Raw genomic sequence first — 13,603 nt, 5'->3', positions numbered from 1 at the left:
CTGCCCGAGCAGGCACAGCCTGCCCATGAACTGACCACTTGGGCCACTGAGGTGCTTCAGAGGTGAGGGGGGGCTGGAACAAGTGCTCATGGGTGGAATGGGGGAGACTGTAGCTGTGGAGTGGATAAGCTCCAGCCAAAGTCCACAATGGGGGCAGACGAGGGTGCCCAGGCCCTGGTGGGACCCCAGGGTTGGCGGTGGGTGCAGCACATGCCCGTCAGCTTCACACCTGAGAAAAGAGAGGCCCCGAGAGGCTTGAGGTCAGCTTCCACCAGCTCGGGTCCCAGAAGCTCTGCCCCCTCGAGGCCCTAAGAGCATCCTGTGCAAGTGATTAAAAGTGAATGAGGCACTGGCGTGGGGACAGTCCCCAGGGTCGAGGAGGGGGGACTGCCCTGAGCCGTCCTGGCAGCACCACAGCCCCCCTGGGCTTTCCATCACTGCCCACCTCAGCTTCTCCCTCTGTGAAATGAGAGCAACAGCATCTGGCCCGGCTAATTACAGGATTCACCTCTGCAGACCCGGCTCATAAAATGCAGCTCCACGAACTGCATCCTTATTACAGCCTAAAGGAATGAACGAAACTAGTCCCACACTGCCACGAGGACACAGAGGCAGGGCTGGTGGGCACTTTTCTCCCTGCCCCACCCCGTCACCTGACCCCCCACAGGCACAGGGCTCTCCCCAAGAGCCAGGAGCTGCTCCCAACACTAGAGCCCCTGCCTCATGGAGAGGCTCCGCCAGTAGGGGGGGCAGACTAAGCTCACAAAGCAGGCGGGGCCAGCCCTGAGGGTCCCCTGCAGCACCTGAACAGCAGCCAGGACTTACTCTGCATGTGGGTGCCCGGCACAGGGCTACAATGACTCCCAAGAAACTCAGGCAGCTGGCAAGGGGCAAGCACTGAAGGCAACAGTGCTGGGGCCCCTCCCCTGCCCGGAGCTGTCCTCCTCCGATCCTCCCAGCTGCCTCCACTGGACTCCAGGGCTGAGACAAGGGTCACCTCCTCAGAGCCCCCCATCCTGTCCACCCCCTTGCCTGGCTTCCTTCCTCTTCCTACCCGCCACTCCACCATGTCTTGGCTTAGCTGGTCCATCCTCCCCGCCCCTGGCCGTTCCCAGACCCAACAGGCAGGTGCTCCCGGAGAACCGGCAGGCAGGCAGGGGAACACATGAATGAACGAATCTGAGCACAGCTATGTGACAAATTCCGACACTTGGCCCCTCCCACACCCCTCTCAGGACATATTTCCCCTCTCACAGGCCCTAGCAAGCCCCCCAATCGCCAGGGGTTAGATTGAACAGTTCAGGTTAAACTTGCAGGATTTGGCAACACAGCTGACCAGCCTAGCACACACTCGCGGCCCCCCGACCAGCTTAGCTCTGCTTCCCCAGAAGCTGCTGAGGGAACATGCAATCTCAGGAAATGCTTCGTGCAGAAAAACAACATTCATCAGTCAGGTTTAGAACAGGGGAAAACTGGAAAGAGCCCATGAGCACGATCATGAGAGCGGGTGCAAGAGCACCAGGAGGCATCTGCTCCACACCGGCTCCTCACACAGTCCCAGAGTGGGGACTGGCCACACCTCCCACCCTCGGCATGAGGAGTGACTTCAACTTTTTTCTTTTTACCTTCATGTTCCTAATTTCTAAAATGCAAATAATTACTTCTGCAATATGAGGAAAAGGTGAAAGGGGTTTACTTGACAGCCGTGAGGACTAGTTTCTCACGGGAAGGTAGCTGGTGCTGAGGGCAAAGAAAGTGGGGGCGGCAGAGCTGGCCCTCAGAGCACACGCAGCACAAGGACCGTTCTCAGCGGAAGGCACCTGGAAGACAGCAGACGCAGGAGGGTGCTCTGACCTCCCCTTTTCCCCCTGGGAGCAGAGCTAAGCACTCACATGGAAAATGCCTCCCTGTATCACAAGGACATTCTTATCACCAGAGCCAGAGCCTGGGCCAGAGCCATCTGTACAAACCAACTTTATCTTCCTCGGCCTCCCCGTATGTTTTAGTTACTCTTTCACAATTGCAACCCTTTGCTCAACCTCACGTGGAAGCACTTAGGCCTGACCGCCTCAGGGTCTCCGTTGTCCTGTGAGGTCTCCCATGTCCATGTAAAAATAAAATGGGTGTGCTTTTCTCTTGTTAATCTGTTTTATGTTGACTTAATCCTCAGACCCTGCCGGAGACCCTAAGAGGGGAGAGGAAAAGTTCTGTCTCCCCTACACAGGATACAGAACTGTCGGGGCCTTCAGATTACCCACCATAAACATGACAAACGCCTCAGGAGAACCTTCAGAGGCCGCCGACAGGAACGTGCAATGGTGCAGCCTCTTTGGAAAACAGTCTGGCAGTTCCTCGAGTGATTCAACATCGAGTTACCAGGTGACCCAGCAATTCCACTCCCAGTTACACGCCCAAGAGAAATGGAAACGTAAGTCCACACAAAAAGGTATACATGAATGTTCACAGCGGCATTCTTCAAAATGTCCAAAAAGTGGAAACAATCCAGATGCTAAGCGAAAGCAGAGAGATGCAAAGGGCTACATACTGCTGGATGCCATGTATACGAAATACCTAAATGGGAAATCCATACCAACAGAAAGCAGATCATGGGTTGCTGCGGGTGCGGATGGGGAGTGACTGCTAAGGGGTACAGGCTTTCTTTCTGGGAGTGTTCTGGAATTAGATAGCAGTGATGGTTACACAACTCAACTCTGTGAATATATTAAAAACCACCAAGCTGTATACTTTTAAAAAGCGAATTTTAGGCTATGTGAATTGTATCTCTATTAGAAAGTAAACAAACTTTAAAAAATTGTACAGGCCTTCTGATCACAACACCGTAAATATTAAAAACACATCCAAGAAAAGGAAGACCTCTAGGGAGAGATGGGGAGGTCAGGGGTATTCCTCTCTGCCCTTGTCTTTGCAGAAACTTGTTTGCCAAGTGGTGAGAAGTGTTTCCACTGAGATGATAATGTGTGTAACTCAATAAAGGCAGGGACTTCCCAGGTCAGAGCTTCCCAGGCCTCCATCTCAGCTTCCTGCAGGGAGGCCTGTCCTCCCTGCCCCTCCTCCCCAAGCGGTGGAATGGCCAGCCTGGGGGCCAGATGGGAACCACAGCACAAACGTGGCTCCTGCACAGGTGACAGCCAGGAATAAAGTCAGGCGGTGTAAGTGGGTGGAGGGGCTGACCCTGAGCTGGGAGGGCTGGAAAAGGTGTCCTTGTAAGATTGACTGAAGGGTCGACAAGCTGTGCCCACCCACCGGCCATAAACTGCCCTCCAACCAAGGATGGCTTTTACAAGTTTAAATGGTCACATGTCAAATGATGTGCATTATTTAACCTACATGAAAACACCCACACAAATCACAGCCTTGACTCTGCCTCTTGGTCAGTAAAGCCTAAAATATTTACTATCTGGCCCATTACAGAAAAAGCTCGCTGACTCTGGTGTAAAAGAACAAGGGGTGCCAAGGTGTAGGGAAAGCTTCCTGGGCTGAGGAAAAACAGACGGGCGAGGCCCAGAGGTGGGCACCAGTGAGGTGAGCCCAAGGCTGCACCGGGAACAGGCCTCGCACATGGATGGCAAGAGTGGGGGCAGCCCAGCCTCAGCCAAGGCCAGGTGGCCAAGGCCAGGCAGCCAGTCGGAGGGAGGCCCATTCAGGGGTCGATGCTCTGTGGCTGCTGCCCTGAAACTCCTGATAATTTTCTCTCTGAGCCACGTTTTGTGAGTGGGGTTCCACGGCATAGAGGCAGGTGCTGGGGCTCAGAGCTCGGCTCAGGCTGGGTCCTGCCTCACAGCATCCGACCTGGCTGGAGCCAGGCTCAAGGAAGGTCTGCACCCATACCACAGGTGAAATGCCGAATAAAACCATCCTGACAGATAGAGACCTCGGAGGAAAGGAAAAAGCTTTCCTCCTGCCTTTTTGCACAAGGGGCATCTTCACTTTGCACTGGGACCCACAAGTTCTGTACCCAGCAGGCCAGGACAGCAGGAAGTAGGAAGGCTTCACCAGGATGGCTCCTGGGCAGGGCGGCCTGGCCAGGCAGGCCCACACTGCTCTGCATCCTGGTTTCCTGCTGTGAGCAGAGGGAAGTGACACCTATGGGGAGATGCAGGACAAACAAGCTGGGGTGGCACCCTGTGAGTGGCCCCACAGTAGTAACCAGCCCTGGTGCCACTGCTCGCTCTGTGACCCTGAGCAAGTGTCTTGGCCTCTCTGGGCCTCAACTGCCTCCTCTGTAAAGCGGGGACAGGATCAATAGGTCCTCACAGAGCTGTGTGAGGACTGAATGGGGGCTAGAGGGATTAACCATGGATTCTTGCAAAAAAAAGTTAAGATGGGTGTTCACTTAATTCTCCCTTCCTCTCCCGTTCATTAGTTCATTCATTCAAACAGCTGCTGAGTCCTCTTGTCCTAATTCTGGGGGCTTTGGGTTCTACCCTAGGATCTCAGAGTTGGGGGCCTGCAGACCCTCACCTGCAGAGGTGAGGGCAGGGAGAGGAGGCGGCACCAGGAGTTGGGGGCCCTCAAGCCGCTCCCTGGAAGGGAAAGCTCCCAACTTGCTCTCAAAAAAAAACCCTGGGCAATTCGCAGCATCTAACCGATGGTTGGGAATTTAACAAGTTCAGAAAGTGGCAGGTGCCTGCCCCTCCCCAGCCACTGCCTGCCTCCTCAGCCCCCCCTCACGGCAGCTCTGCAGGTGCTCACCCCACTCTGATCTCCACCCCCAGAGATGGAAAAAGGGCAGGGGTGTCTTCCCCTGGCCCGGCCCAGCCCAGGCCCTTGAGCGATCCAATTAGCAGGGGATCTGGCAGGGTTATTAAGCAGAAGACAAATTATTGTTATTATTGTTGTTATTAGGTCCCGCCCACCCCTGGAGGACTGCTGCCAATTAGCCCCTTTCTTCTGCTGCCAATCTCACCTCCTCCTCCCCCAGCTAGCTTGGTGCCGCTCCTCAGTGGCTCAGTAGGCAGCTCCTCCTGACCCCGGCCCCCCACTCTGCCCAGACCTTTCTCTCGCACCCACTGGCCTGCTCCCCACCAGCGTCCAGCCTCGGATGCCCTTCCCTCCACTAGCAGCCCTGAGCAACTCCCATCTTCATCGCTCAGTTAACACATGTTCTGACTTCCCGCGGCCCTGCTCCTCCCTCCCCCCCAACCCGTCCACCCTCACTCCCCATTCACAGTCCCCACTCCCCTGGGGCCTTCGCTCCCTCCCACCACAATCCCACTCTGTCCCTTGAAAGTACCTTCCCCAAACCACAGACCAACTAACTAATCTTTGTAAAAAGTCACTCGGTTCAAACAACCCAATTAAAAACTGGGCAAAGTATGGCACAGGCAACCCCCCCCAGACAGAAGAGCGGCTGACAAGCACATGGAAAGACACCCCAGCCACCAGGAGACAAAAATCAAAACCACCCTCAAGCAGAAAGCACTTCACAGCCACTGGGCCGGGTATTAACAAAAAGCAGAAAATAGCAAGTGCTGGTGAGGATGTGGAGAAACGGGGAGCCTGTGCACTGCGGGTGGGAATGCACAAGGGCTGTACGCTGGGGAAGCAGTCCCTACTAAGGCTAAGCCCACAGTAACCATACCAAGCAGCAATCCCACCCTAAGTATACACCCAAGAAAAGTGAAAACATACATCCGGATGAAAATTTGTACACCAATGTTCATAGCAGCATTACTTGTAACAGCCAAAAAGCGGAGCCACCTCAAATGCCCATTAACATACAAAAGGATACACACACGTGGCACATCCTTATAATGGACTGTTCCTCAGCCATCACAGGGAGTGAAGTTCTCACACTCACTACAACACGATGAATCTTGAAAACTCTATGCTTAGTTAAATAAGCCAGACACATGAGACTGCAGAGTGCACGATCCTATTTATACGCAATGTCCAGAGCAGACAAACCCATAGAGAAAGAAAGTGGACGGGGGAAGGAGAGTGACTGCTTAATGAGTACAGAATTTCTTTTTTGGATGATGAAAATGTTCTAAAATCAACTGTGGTGACTGACGCAGAACTCAGCATATATACTAAAAACCACTGAATTGCACACTTTAAATGGGTGAACTGTACCCTATGGGAGTCGTCGCTCAGTAAAGCTGTTATCAACAACAAAAAGCAACTCCATTCACATTCCCTCCCTGCCTAAACGGCCCCTTTCACACCAGCCCCCTTCACACCAGCTGACTGCACTGAGTCCAAAATCCAAATTCCTACCCTGGCCCCACACTGTGCAAACCCACTGCTCCTGATACACCAACACACTCACCCTGGCCAGGCCCAGCCCTTCCTGAGAGCCCCGCCCTGGTCCTCCACCTGCTTGCTCCTACTCACCTTTCAAGGGTCTGCTCAAATGTCACCTCCTCCCTGCGGCCCACACCCTACATATGACAGGGTTTGCTTCCTGGCCAGTGTCATCACCACGTTGTTCCTGCCTTAGGGTCTGCATCCGCTCCTGGGCACCACGCTCCCTGAGGCCAAGTGCCAGGTGTGTTGGACGTGCCACCCCAGTGCCCACAGCTCATACTCAGACCAGCTGACCAGCCAGGGACCAATGGTGCCGCCTGGGCCCCTCCTCGGCACTGCCCACAGCGCAACCCCTCCGCTTGCCCTGCCAGCTCCTTCCCCACTTCCCTTTCCTGTGGGTGACTTCACCCCTCGCTCCAGACCTGGAAACCCCATTCCTGTTCCCTCCTGTACCTCCTACCCAGATCCCAGGCTGGGTGAGGTGATGTCTACCCTGCATCCCGCATCAAGCCCTCAGCCCTTGGCAAGGCTTGACTATTGGGAGACACCTCTGTGACACGATCAGAATCTCATGCCTGCCTTTCCTGAGGGTGATGAGTGAAGGAGCTCTCTGTCAACCTTTCCTGCTCATGCTACGGTGGCAGCTCTGTGTCCTCCTGGAAGGCTATCTGCACTCCCTGCAGGTTTCGGATGTACTCGGACGTACGGCTGAGCAGAGCAGAGCACACCACCTCCCTCTGGCCCCCCTTTCTCTCTCTTTCCCCTTCTTCCTCTGTTCCTCCCTGAGGTTAACCAGTGGGACATCTACTTTGCTGCTTTATTTTTCCCAGCCACCTCACATCTGGACTAGCGCAGCACCTTGCTAAAGGTCTCCCTCAGGCCTCCCACGCGATCACTCTGGGAGGCCTAACCCTAACCCTAACCAGCTGGGCAGAGCTGCCTTCCTTGGAGCACAGCTGGTGCCAACCCAAGGCTGGCAGGGGCAGCAGCACAGCCAGGGCAGAGACAGGTCACGGCCCAGCCACCACGCCCCACTTTCTCCACAAGGGAGGAAGGGGAAAAGAGGGGGCTTCCAGAACAACTAGAACCTTATACTGTCAACTTGTAGCCCACTGGGGCAGCAGGGCCCGGCAGCCAGTGGGACGCAGGTCCCCTCAAGGGGCAGCCGCTGACATTGGGGCCTGAAGATCTTCAGATCATATGCGAAGGTTTCCAATTCTTAAAAGCTTGTGAGTAACTGAAAATTGTTTTAAAAAACAAACAAAACAGTCTTCAGGCCAAAAAAAAAAAAAAAAAAGAACCCACACACACTACGGACCCTGGATGATGACGTTGTGTCCATGTAGGTTCATCAATTGTAACAAATGTGCCACTGGGAGCAGGATGTTGATGTGGGGGACGGTGTACAGGAACTCTCTGTACCTTCCACTCGACTTTGCTGTGAACCTAAAACTGCTCTAAAAAAATAATATCTTGGCAATGGCTCATGCCTACAATCCCAGGACTGTGGAAGGTCAAGGCAGTAGGATCACTTAAGCCAGGAGTTCAACATCAGCTGGGCAACATAGTGAGATCCTGACTCTACTAAAAGTAGAAAAAATGGCTGGGTGCGGTGGTGAGCGCCTGTAATCCTAGCTACTCCGGAGGCTGAGGTGGGAGGATCACTCCAGTCCAGGAGTTTGAGGCTGCAGTGAGCTATTAAAACGCCACTGCAATATAGCCTGGGCAACAGAGTGAGATGTCTCAAAGATAAATAAATAAAATTTAAAAATAAAACCTTCATATGAAACACACACACACACACCCACCCGCCCCCTCTGCCCACAGGCCGTCTTACATTCCATCACCTCTCGCCTGGGCTGGGCTGACAGGGCGTGCTGGCTGCTGGAGTTTTCTGGATGGGTGTGCACCCTCCCCAGGCCCTTCACAGGGAGGCTTCCTCCTGCCTCACCTGCCCTCTCTCTGTAGATTTGCTTGGTGCAATGCACCCACCTGCCCAGGCCCAGCATCAGCAGCACCTCCCCTAGAAAGCCTTCCTGGATTGCACCCTTCCCCCGGATGCAACACTCTGTCCTATCCAACAATAACAGATCACAGTCATCAGGCATATATCATGCGCCAGCCCCTAGGTGCTGTAAGCACATAAGCGCCAACCCTGATCCCCACAACCACTCAATGAGAGGCACTGAGAAGTGGCACAGTGGCAAGACAACAAGCTCTGGGACAGGCCAGGGTCAGAATGTGGCCCCACCACTGACCAGCCACATGGCCTGAGCAAGGTGCTGCACTTGCCTGTCCAGCCTCATCCTCACAGGGTTAGTGTCCAAATTAAATGAGATGATACAGGCTAAGTGCTGCCTAGTAAACACTGACTGCCACTGTTGTCCCTGCTGCACAGACGTGGGAGCTGAGGTATAGACGAGTGAGCGGCTAACACCGTACCACACAGCCTCAGGCACACAGTCAGACCAGGTCTGCCAGATGCCAAAAGCAGCTTCGTTCCCCACTAACTCTTGGGACACTGGCATTTGCTCCCTTTTAATGTACACCATTGTGGATGAGTCCTATGTCCCTGGCAGTTCCCTGTCTTACTCACCTCCGTGGCACCTACTGCAGGTCCCTGACGACACCACAGAGCGTCCACTGACTGTGTGCTCAAGGAGGGCAGACACTCCCACAGCACCACCCAGCACACGGCAGCCTCAGGAACCCGTGGCTCCAAGGCATCTGGCCCTGGCTTTGAGGTCTGGACTATCCCTGATACACCTCTGGGTCCCCAAAGTCACCACTGGAAGGCACAGCACCCCAGGGGCTTTGGAAGATGGGGGTCAGGTGGGTACCCCATTCGGCACAGGACAGCAACTCATGTTCTGTGAGCCCAAAGGGAGAGGGCAAGGCAGAGACAGAACTCAGACACCCTAGCACGGAGGGCCCCAGACCACCTCCCAAGGGCTCAAGACTCGGCTGCTTTCTCCATGGCTGTGAGGCACCAGCTCTGTGCTCCTAGAACAGGGCCACTGGCATTAAGCGGCGTGTCTGCCCGGACCCCCCTACCTGCTCACTCTCCCTGACGCTGGGTCAGTGAAGCCTCCTCAGTGGCCAGCATGATCTCAGTGCCCAACACCCACGCCCCCTCTGCTTCTCCTGCTGTGCTGGAGGACCCCTGGAACAAGGGCCAGGTCTCAGGGTCCCCTGAACCCACCAGTGGCCCTGTGTGTGCGAGTCTCCATGACAGTGTGCCCTGTCGGGCAAGGACCCCAGTCCCTAACCCAACAACTGGCACCTAAGAGGATTTCAGAACACCCTTTGTCTCCCTAGTCCCCAACTTTTGCCAAAAGAAACAGTCATCAGAGCGGTGGCATCACGGTCAGGGTACCACAGACATCTGGAATTACACACAAACCCGTGCTATGATACTGCCGTGGGGCCCAGGGCTCACAAGGGCCAGCTGGGACCTCTGTCCCATCCCTTAAAATGAGGGTAACCACATCTATCTCATCCCCCTAAAATGGGGTGATCACCCCCATCCCAGGGCCTCGAGAACAGTGAGTACCAGGCACAAAGCCAAGGCACCTGCCAAGTGCTCAGCAACTGAATGTGGTGAGTCTCTCCCCACCGCAGGGGCCCTGCACAGGCCTCGGCAGGCTGGAGGCCTCAGGAAGCCTTCATTCGCTAGAGGACTGGTGAATGGCTGGTGAATGGCGAGTGGAGGGGCCTGTGAGATGCACCTGAGCACTGGTGCCCTGAGAGCTGGGAGTGCCTAGCAGCGGAAAGCCCCCCAGGGCAACCAGGTAGTTGCTAGAGGCCTTGGGCTGTGACTCCTGCCCTTCCCGGCCCAGACCTCATGTCACCCTCCCAGAAGTCCTATGGTCCTCTTGGCCAATTCCTCCTCTCTATCCCCCAAGACATGACGCTTGCCTGTACATCCTCCCCGACTACACACCCCTTCCTCTGGGATCCGAGAGCTGCCGGAGCCACTCTGGCAAACCTCCCATCCCTCTGGCTGGTGCCGACAGGTGAGCACATCCCCCCACGGTCTGAGCTGCTCTAGGGCAGGGACTGTATGACTCCTGCTGCATTGTCCAGCATCACCCAGCACTGGCCTCGCAAGTGGGGCCTTGGGACCCTCCTCCTCCTCCTCCACCCAGGCTGGGGCAGACACCTCTTCTGGGCCCTCACAGCACGGCGCTGTGCCAAAACCATCTGTCCACATGCCCAGCACTGGGCCTGGCATGAGCAGCAGCCTCAATGGACCAGGTTTATTCAGGGAATTGTGACTGTGCTCTTCATTTTAGGAAACTGAAGAGGAAATTGAGCCTGGGAAAGGGGAAGTGACATGTTCAAGGCCACAGAACTGGAAGAGACAGCACCAAGACCGAGACCCAGGAATGCCTGCCCCAGAGCCCTTTCTACACACTTTACACCCACACCCGAGGTCTGCTCTGGCTGTAAGAGGAAAGCATTAAGGGCTTTCCCACTGAGGTCAATACTATCATTGTCACCCCCATTCTTCCAGGCAGAAACTGAGAGGTTGAAGCTACCCATTTAAGGCAATGAAGCTAATAAGTAGTGGAGCTGCGATTTGAACAGAGGTCCGCCTGACCCCGGAACTCCTGGGAAATATACCTCAGCATCTGCGCACATTCTGGCCCTTCACCAGAGGCCAGGCACGGTGATAAACCCTTCAGCGAAAGCTGAAAGCCAGGGAGAGATCAATAAGACATGAGATAACCCAACTAGGAATCTGATCTGAATGTTCTCTGGGGCTGAGACAGGAGGGCAAGGGGGGACTGCGCAGAGGCAGGCAGGTGAATGTCAGTCAGCTGCATTTAGCCAAAGAGGCTTAACAGCCTCACAGAGAAGCTAAGCCAGGATCAACGGCAACTGTGCTTTCCAGGGCTGGGGCCAGATCTGATCCCCCACTGGATCCTCAGCATTGCCCAACATGGGGCCCAGCACCAGGAAACTGCACAGAAAAAACAAACCAACTGGCTCCCTCCCTAAAATCCTGACCATCCCCCCACTCTGGGCTGGGTCAAAGTGCCTTCCCTGGTCTCCCAAAGCTCCCTGAACCTTCAGGGCTTTGGTCACCCCAGGAGGCGTCTCCAGGTCTCAGTCTCTGCCTTCCACCCAGACCCCAGGCCCCTGTTCAGCTCCCATCCCTCGGGCCCGGCATAGGGCCTGGCACTGAGAAAGCCTCTGTCTACACTCGATCCTGCCTCCTGTGTCTATGGATCATTTTTCTGCTGACTCTGAAGGTCCTGAGACACTCATCTCCATGAATCCCGGTACCCCCGGACTTGGGTGTGGGGTGGGTGTTAGAGGGGCGGGGTTCGCCATCTGATCCACTCGCTCAAGCCCGGCACCAAGGAGCTCTCTGGAATGGCCACGGGCTCCAGCCACCGCCTTCGCCCTGCCCCGTGGGCCACGCGGTGGTTGACCTTGGCCCAGTCACTTCCCCTCCTGGGGACGCGCTTCCTGCCGCCCGCCGGCGCGCGACAGCGAATGAATGGGCCTCCTGCCGGCCGGAATCCCTTTAATTACCCGCCCGATCAAAGGCCACGCGCAGCCCGCCCGGGGCAGCGACCGGCCCCGGCCGGCTCGGAAAGGGGAAGGAAGGGATTGGAGTGGGGAGGCCTGGGGGCCGAGATTGTCCCCCCGCCCGGCGGCCGCATCCGGCCAGACCAGCCCAGCCCGCGCGGCCCCTTCCCCCACCCGAGCCTCAACTTCCCCCAGGAATCGCCACCACTTCCGGCCACGACGGGCGGCGGAGTTGGAGACTCGGGGACTGACAGAGCTAGCCCGCCCTAGGGAGGCCGCAGCTGTCGCCCCCACCGAGGCCTGGGCTCCAGCCCCCCGCAGCGCGCACGCGCCGCCCCACAGCGCGCCCCAGCCCCGGCGCCGCGCACGCGCATCTCTCTCTCTCTCTCTCTCTCTCTCTCTCTCTCTCTCTCTCTCTCTCGCTCGCTCTCTCGTTCTCGCTCTCTCGGGGCCGCGCGCTGCCCGCAGCACCCGCCAGGCGCGCTCCCCGCCGCCACCCGCCCCGCGCCCGGAGGCGCGCACGCGCATTTCCCCACCCGCGTCACCCCGGCCGCGCGCCCACTCACGCCCCCCCCAACAACGCGCACGCGCACTCGCCCGCCCAGGCGCGCTCGCCCTCCCACCCCCAGTCCCCAGTCCGCTTCCCGAAGCGCGCGCCCCCCCTCGGTCCCAGGCGCACGCCCCCTGCCAGCACCCCCACCCCTCACCTCCTCGGTCCCGGGGCCGCTGCGCCGCACTCCTCCTCCTCTCTCCTGCCTCGCGGATGGTGGCAGCGGCGGCAGCGGCGACTCAGACCCTGGGGTCAGGGGGACGGACGCCCAGGCCGGAAGTGACCTTCCCGGCCGCTTCCGCCCGCGCTGCTCCCCCCCTCCCCCTGCCCCTTCCTCTTGGGCCGCCACCCTGTCCTCGCCGCTCTAGGCAGGCGAGCCCCGCGACCCCTGGCCGCCGCCCCCCAGCTCTATGGTGCCGGGTGGGCGCCCGAGGGAGACACTTCCGGACGCCTCTAGGACATGGGTCCTCCGTCCATGCTCTATGGCGCCTGGCGCTTGGGGGCTTCGGCCCCGCCCCCTTCCCGGACCGGAGGCGCGGGCCTGGCCCGTTAGGCGGAGACTTCCGGGTGTCTAGGGCGGCGCCCCCCGGCCGGGCTCCCCGCGCCTGCGCGGCTGGCTCCCCGCGCCAGCCTCGGGGAGGGGGAAAGTGGCGGAGAGGGACGCTCGTGCCACCCCGGGTCCTCCCGTCGTCTCTATCGTCGTAACCCCTTCCCTACCGTGGCTCCTCCCGGTGGCTGGCGTCCGGGCGCCCAGAGGGCTCGGTTCTCTGCGACCCCGGTCCCTCAGGTACTGGGCCGAGAGTGTCGCGCTTCAGGCGCCGCCCGGGGTCAAAGTCTGTCCCTATCGCTCCGCTCGTGGCCTCAGTTTCCTGCTTTCTATAGGAATAGGAACACAACGTGCTCCTCCAAGTGCTTCACATCCATTAGATCCTGGTAATAACTAAGGCCTCGTGATGGGTTCTGTTCCCACTTTGCAGATGAAGAGGGGGAGAGTCATTTACCGAAAGTCACACTCCGGGAGTGGCAGAGCCTGGGCTCGAACAGGTGGAGTCTGGCTCTAAATTCGTGCATTTAACCGTGAGTGTACACACTGCCTCCTAGAACAGAGTATTGGTCACAGCAGCTGGAGATTCAGTACCTCCCCCTTGCTAGGTAGGCACTTAGTAACACTCGCTGGATGTTAGCTGTTATTGTTAGTGTTCTTGCAAAAAAACACATATTTTAAAATAATTGTACACACCA

At 57.2% G+C, this 13,603-nt stretch overlaps 1 protein-coding gene across 6 annotated transcripts in view; it reads right to left on the bottom strand.

Annotated features, from left to right (window-relative positions):
* Positions 1-12,912, bottom strand: part of ZNF787 (zinc finger protein 787) — a 29,220-nt gene extending 16,308 nt beyond the window's left edge. For 2 of the 6 annotated variants that reach the window (XM_045532577.1, XM_045532581.1), the window contains exon 1: positions 12,519-12,912. Coding sequence is in view for 1 of the 6 variants with exons in the window: in XM_045532576.1 (XP_045388532.1) it covers positions 2,259-2,368 (110 nt within the window). In the remaining 5 variants the exon portion in view is untranslated. The other 4 variants (XM_045532578.1, XM_045532579.1, XM_045532580.1 and 1 more) reach the window with 4 other exon arrangements.
* Between the last annotated feature and the right edge of the window lie 691 nt (positions 12,913-13,603).

Source organism: Lemur catta, chromosome 19 (assembly GCF_020740605.2).
Source record: "Lemur catta isolate mLemCat1 chromosome 19, mLemCat1.pri, whole genome shotgun sequence".
Lineage (NCBI taxonomy): Eukaryota > Metazoa > Chordata > Mammalia > Primates > Lemuridae > Lemur > Lemur catta.
Note: the sequence above shows the minus strand (reverse complement) of the source record. Positions and strands in the feature narration are given on the sequence as shown.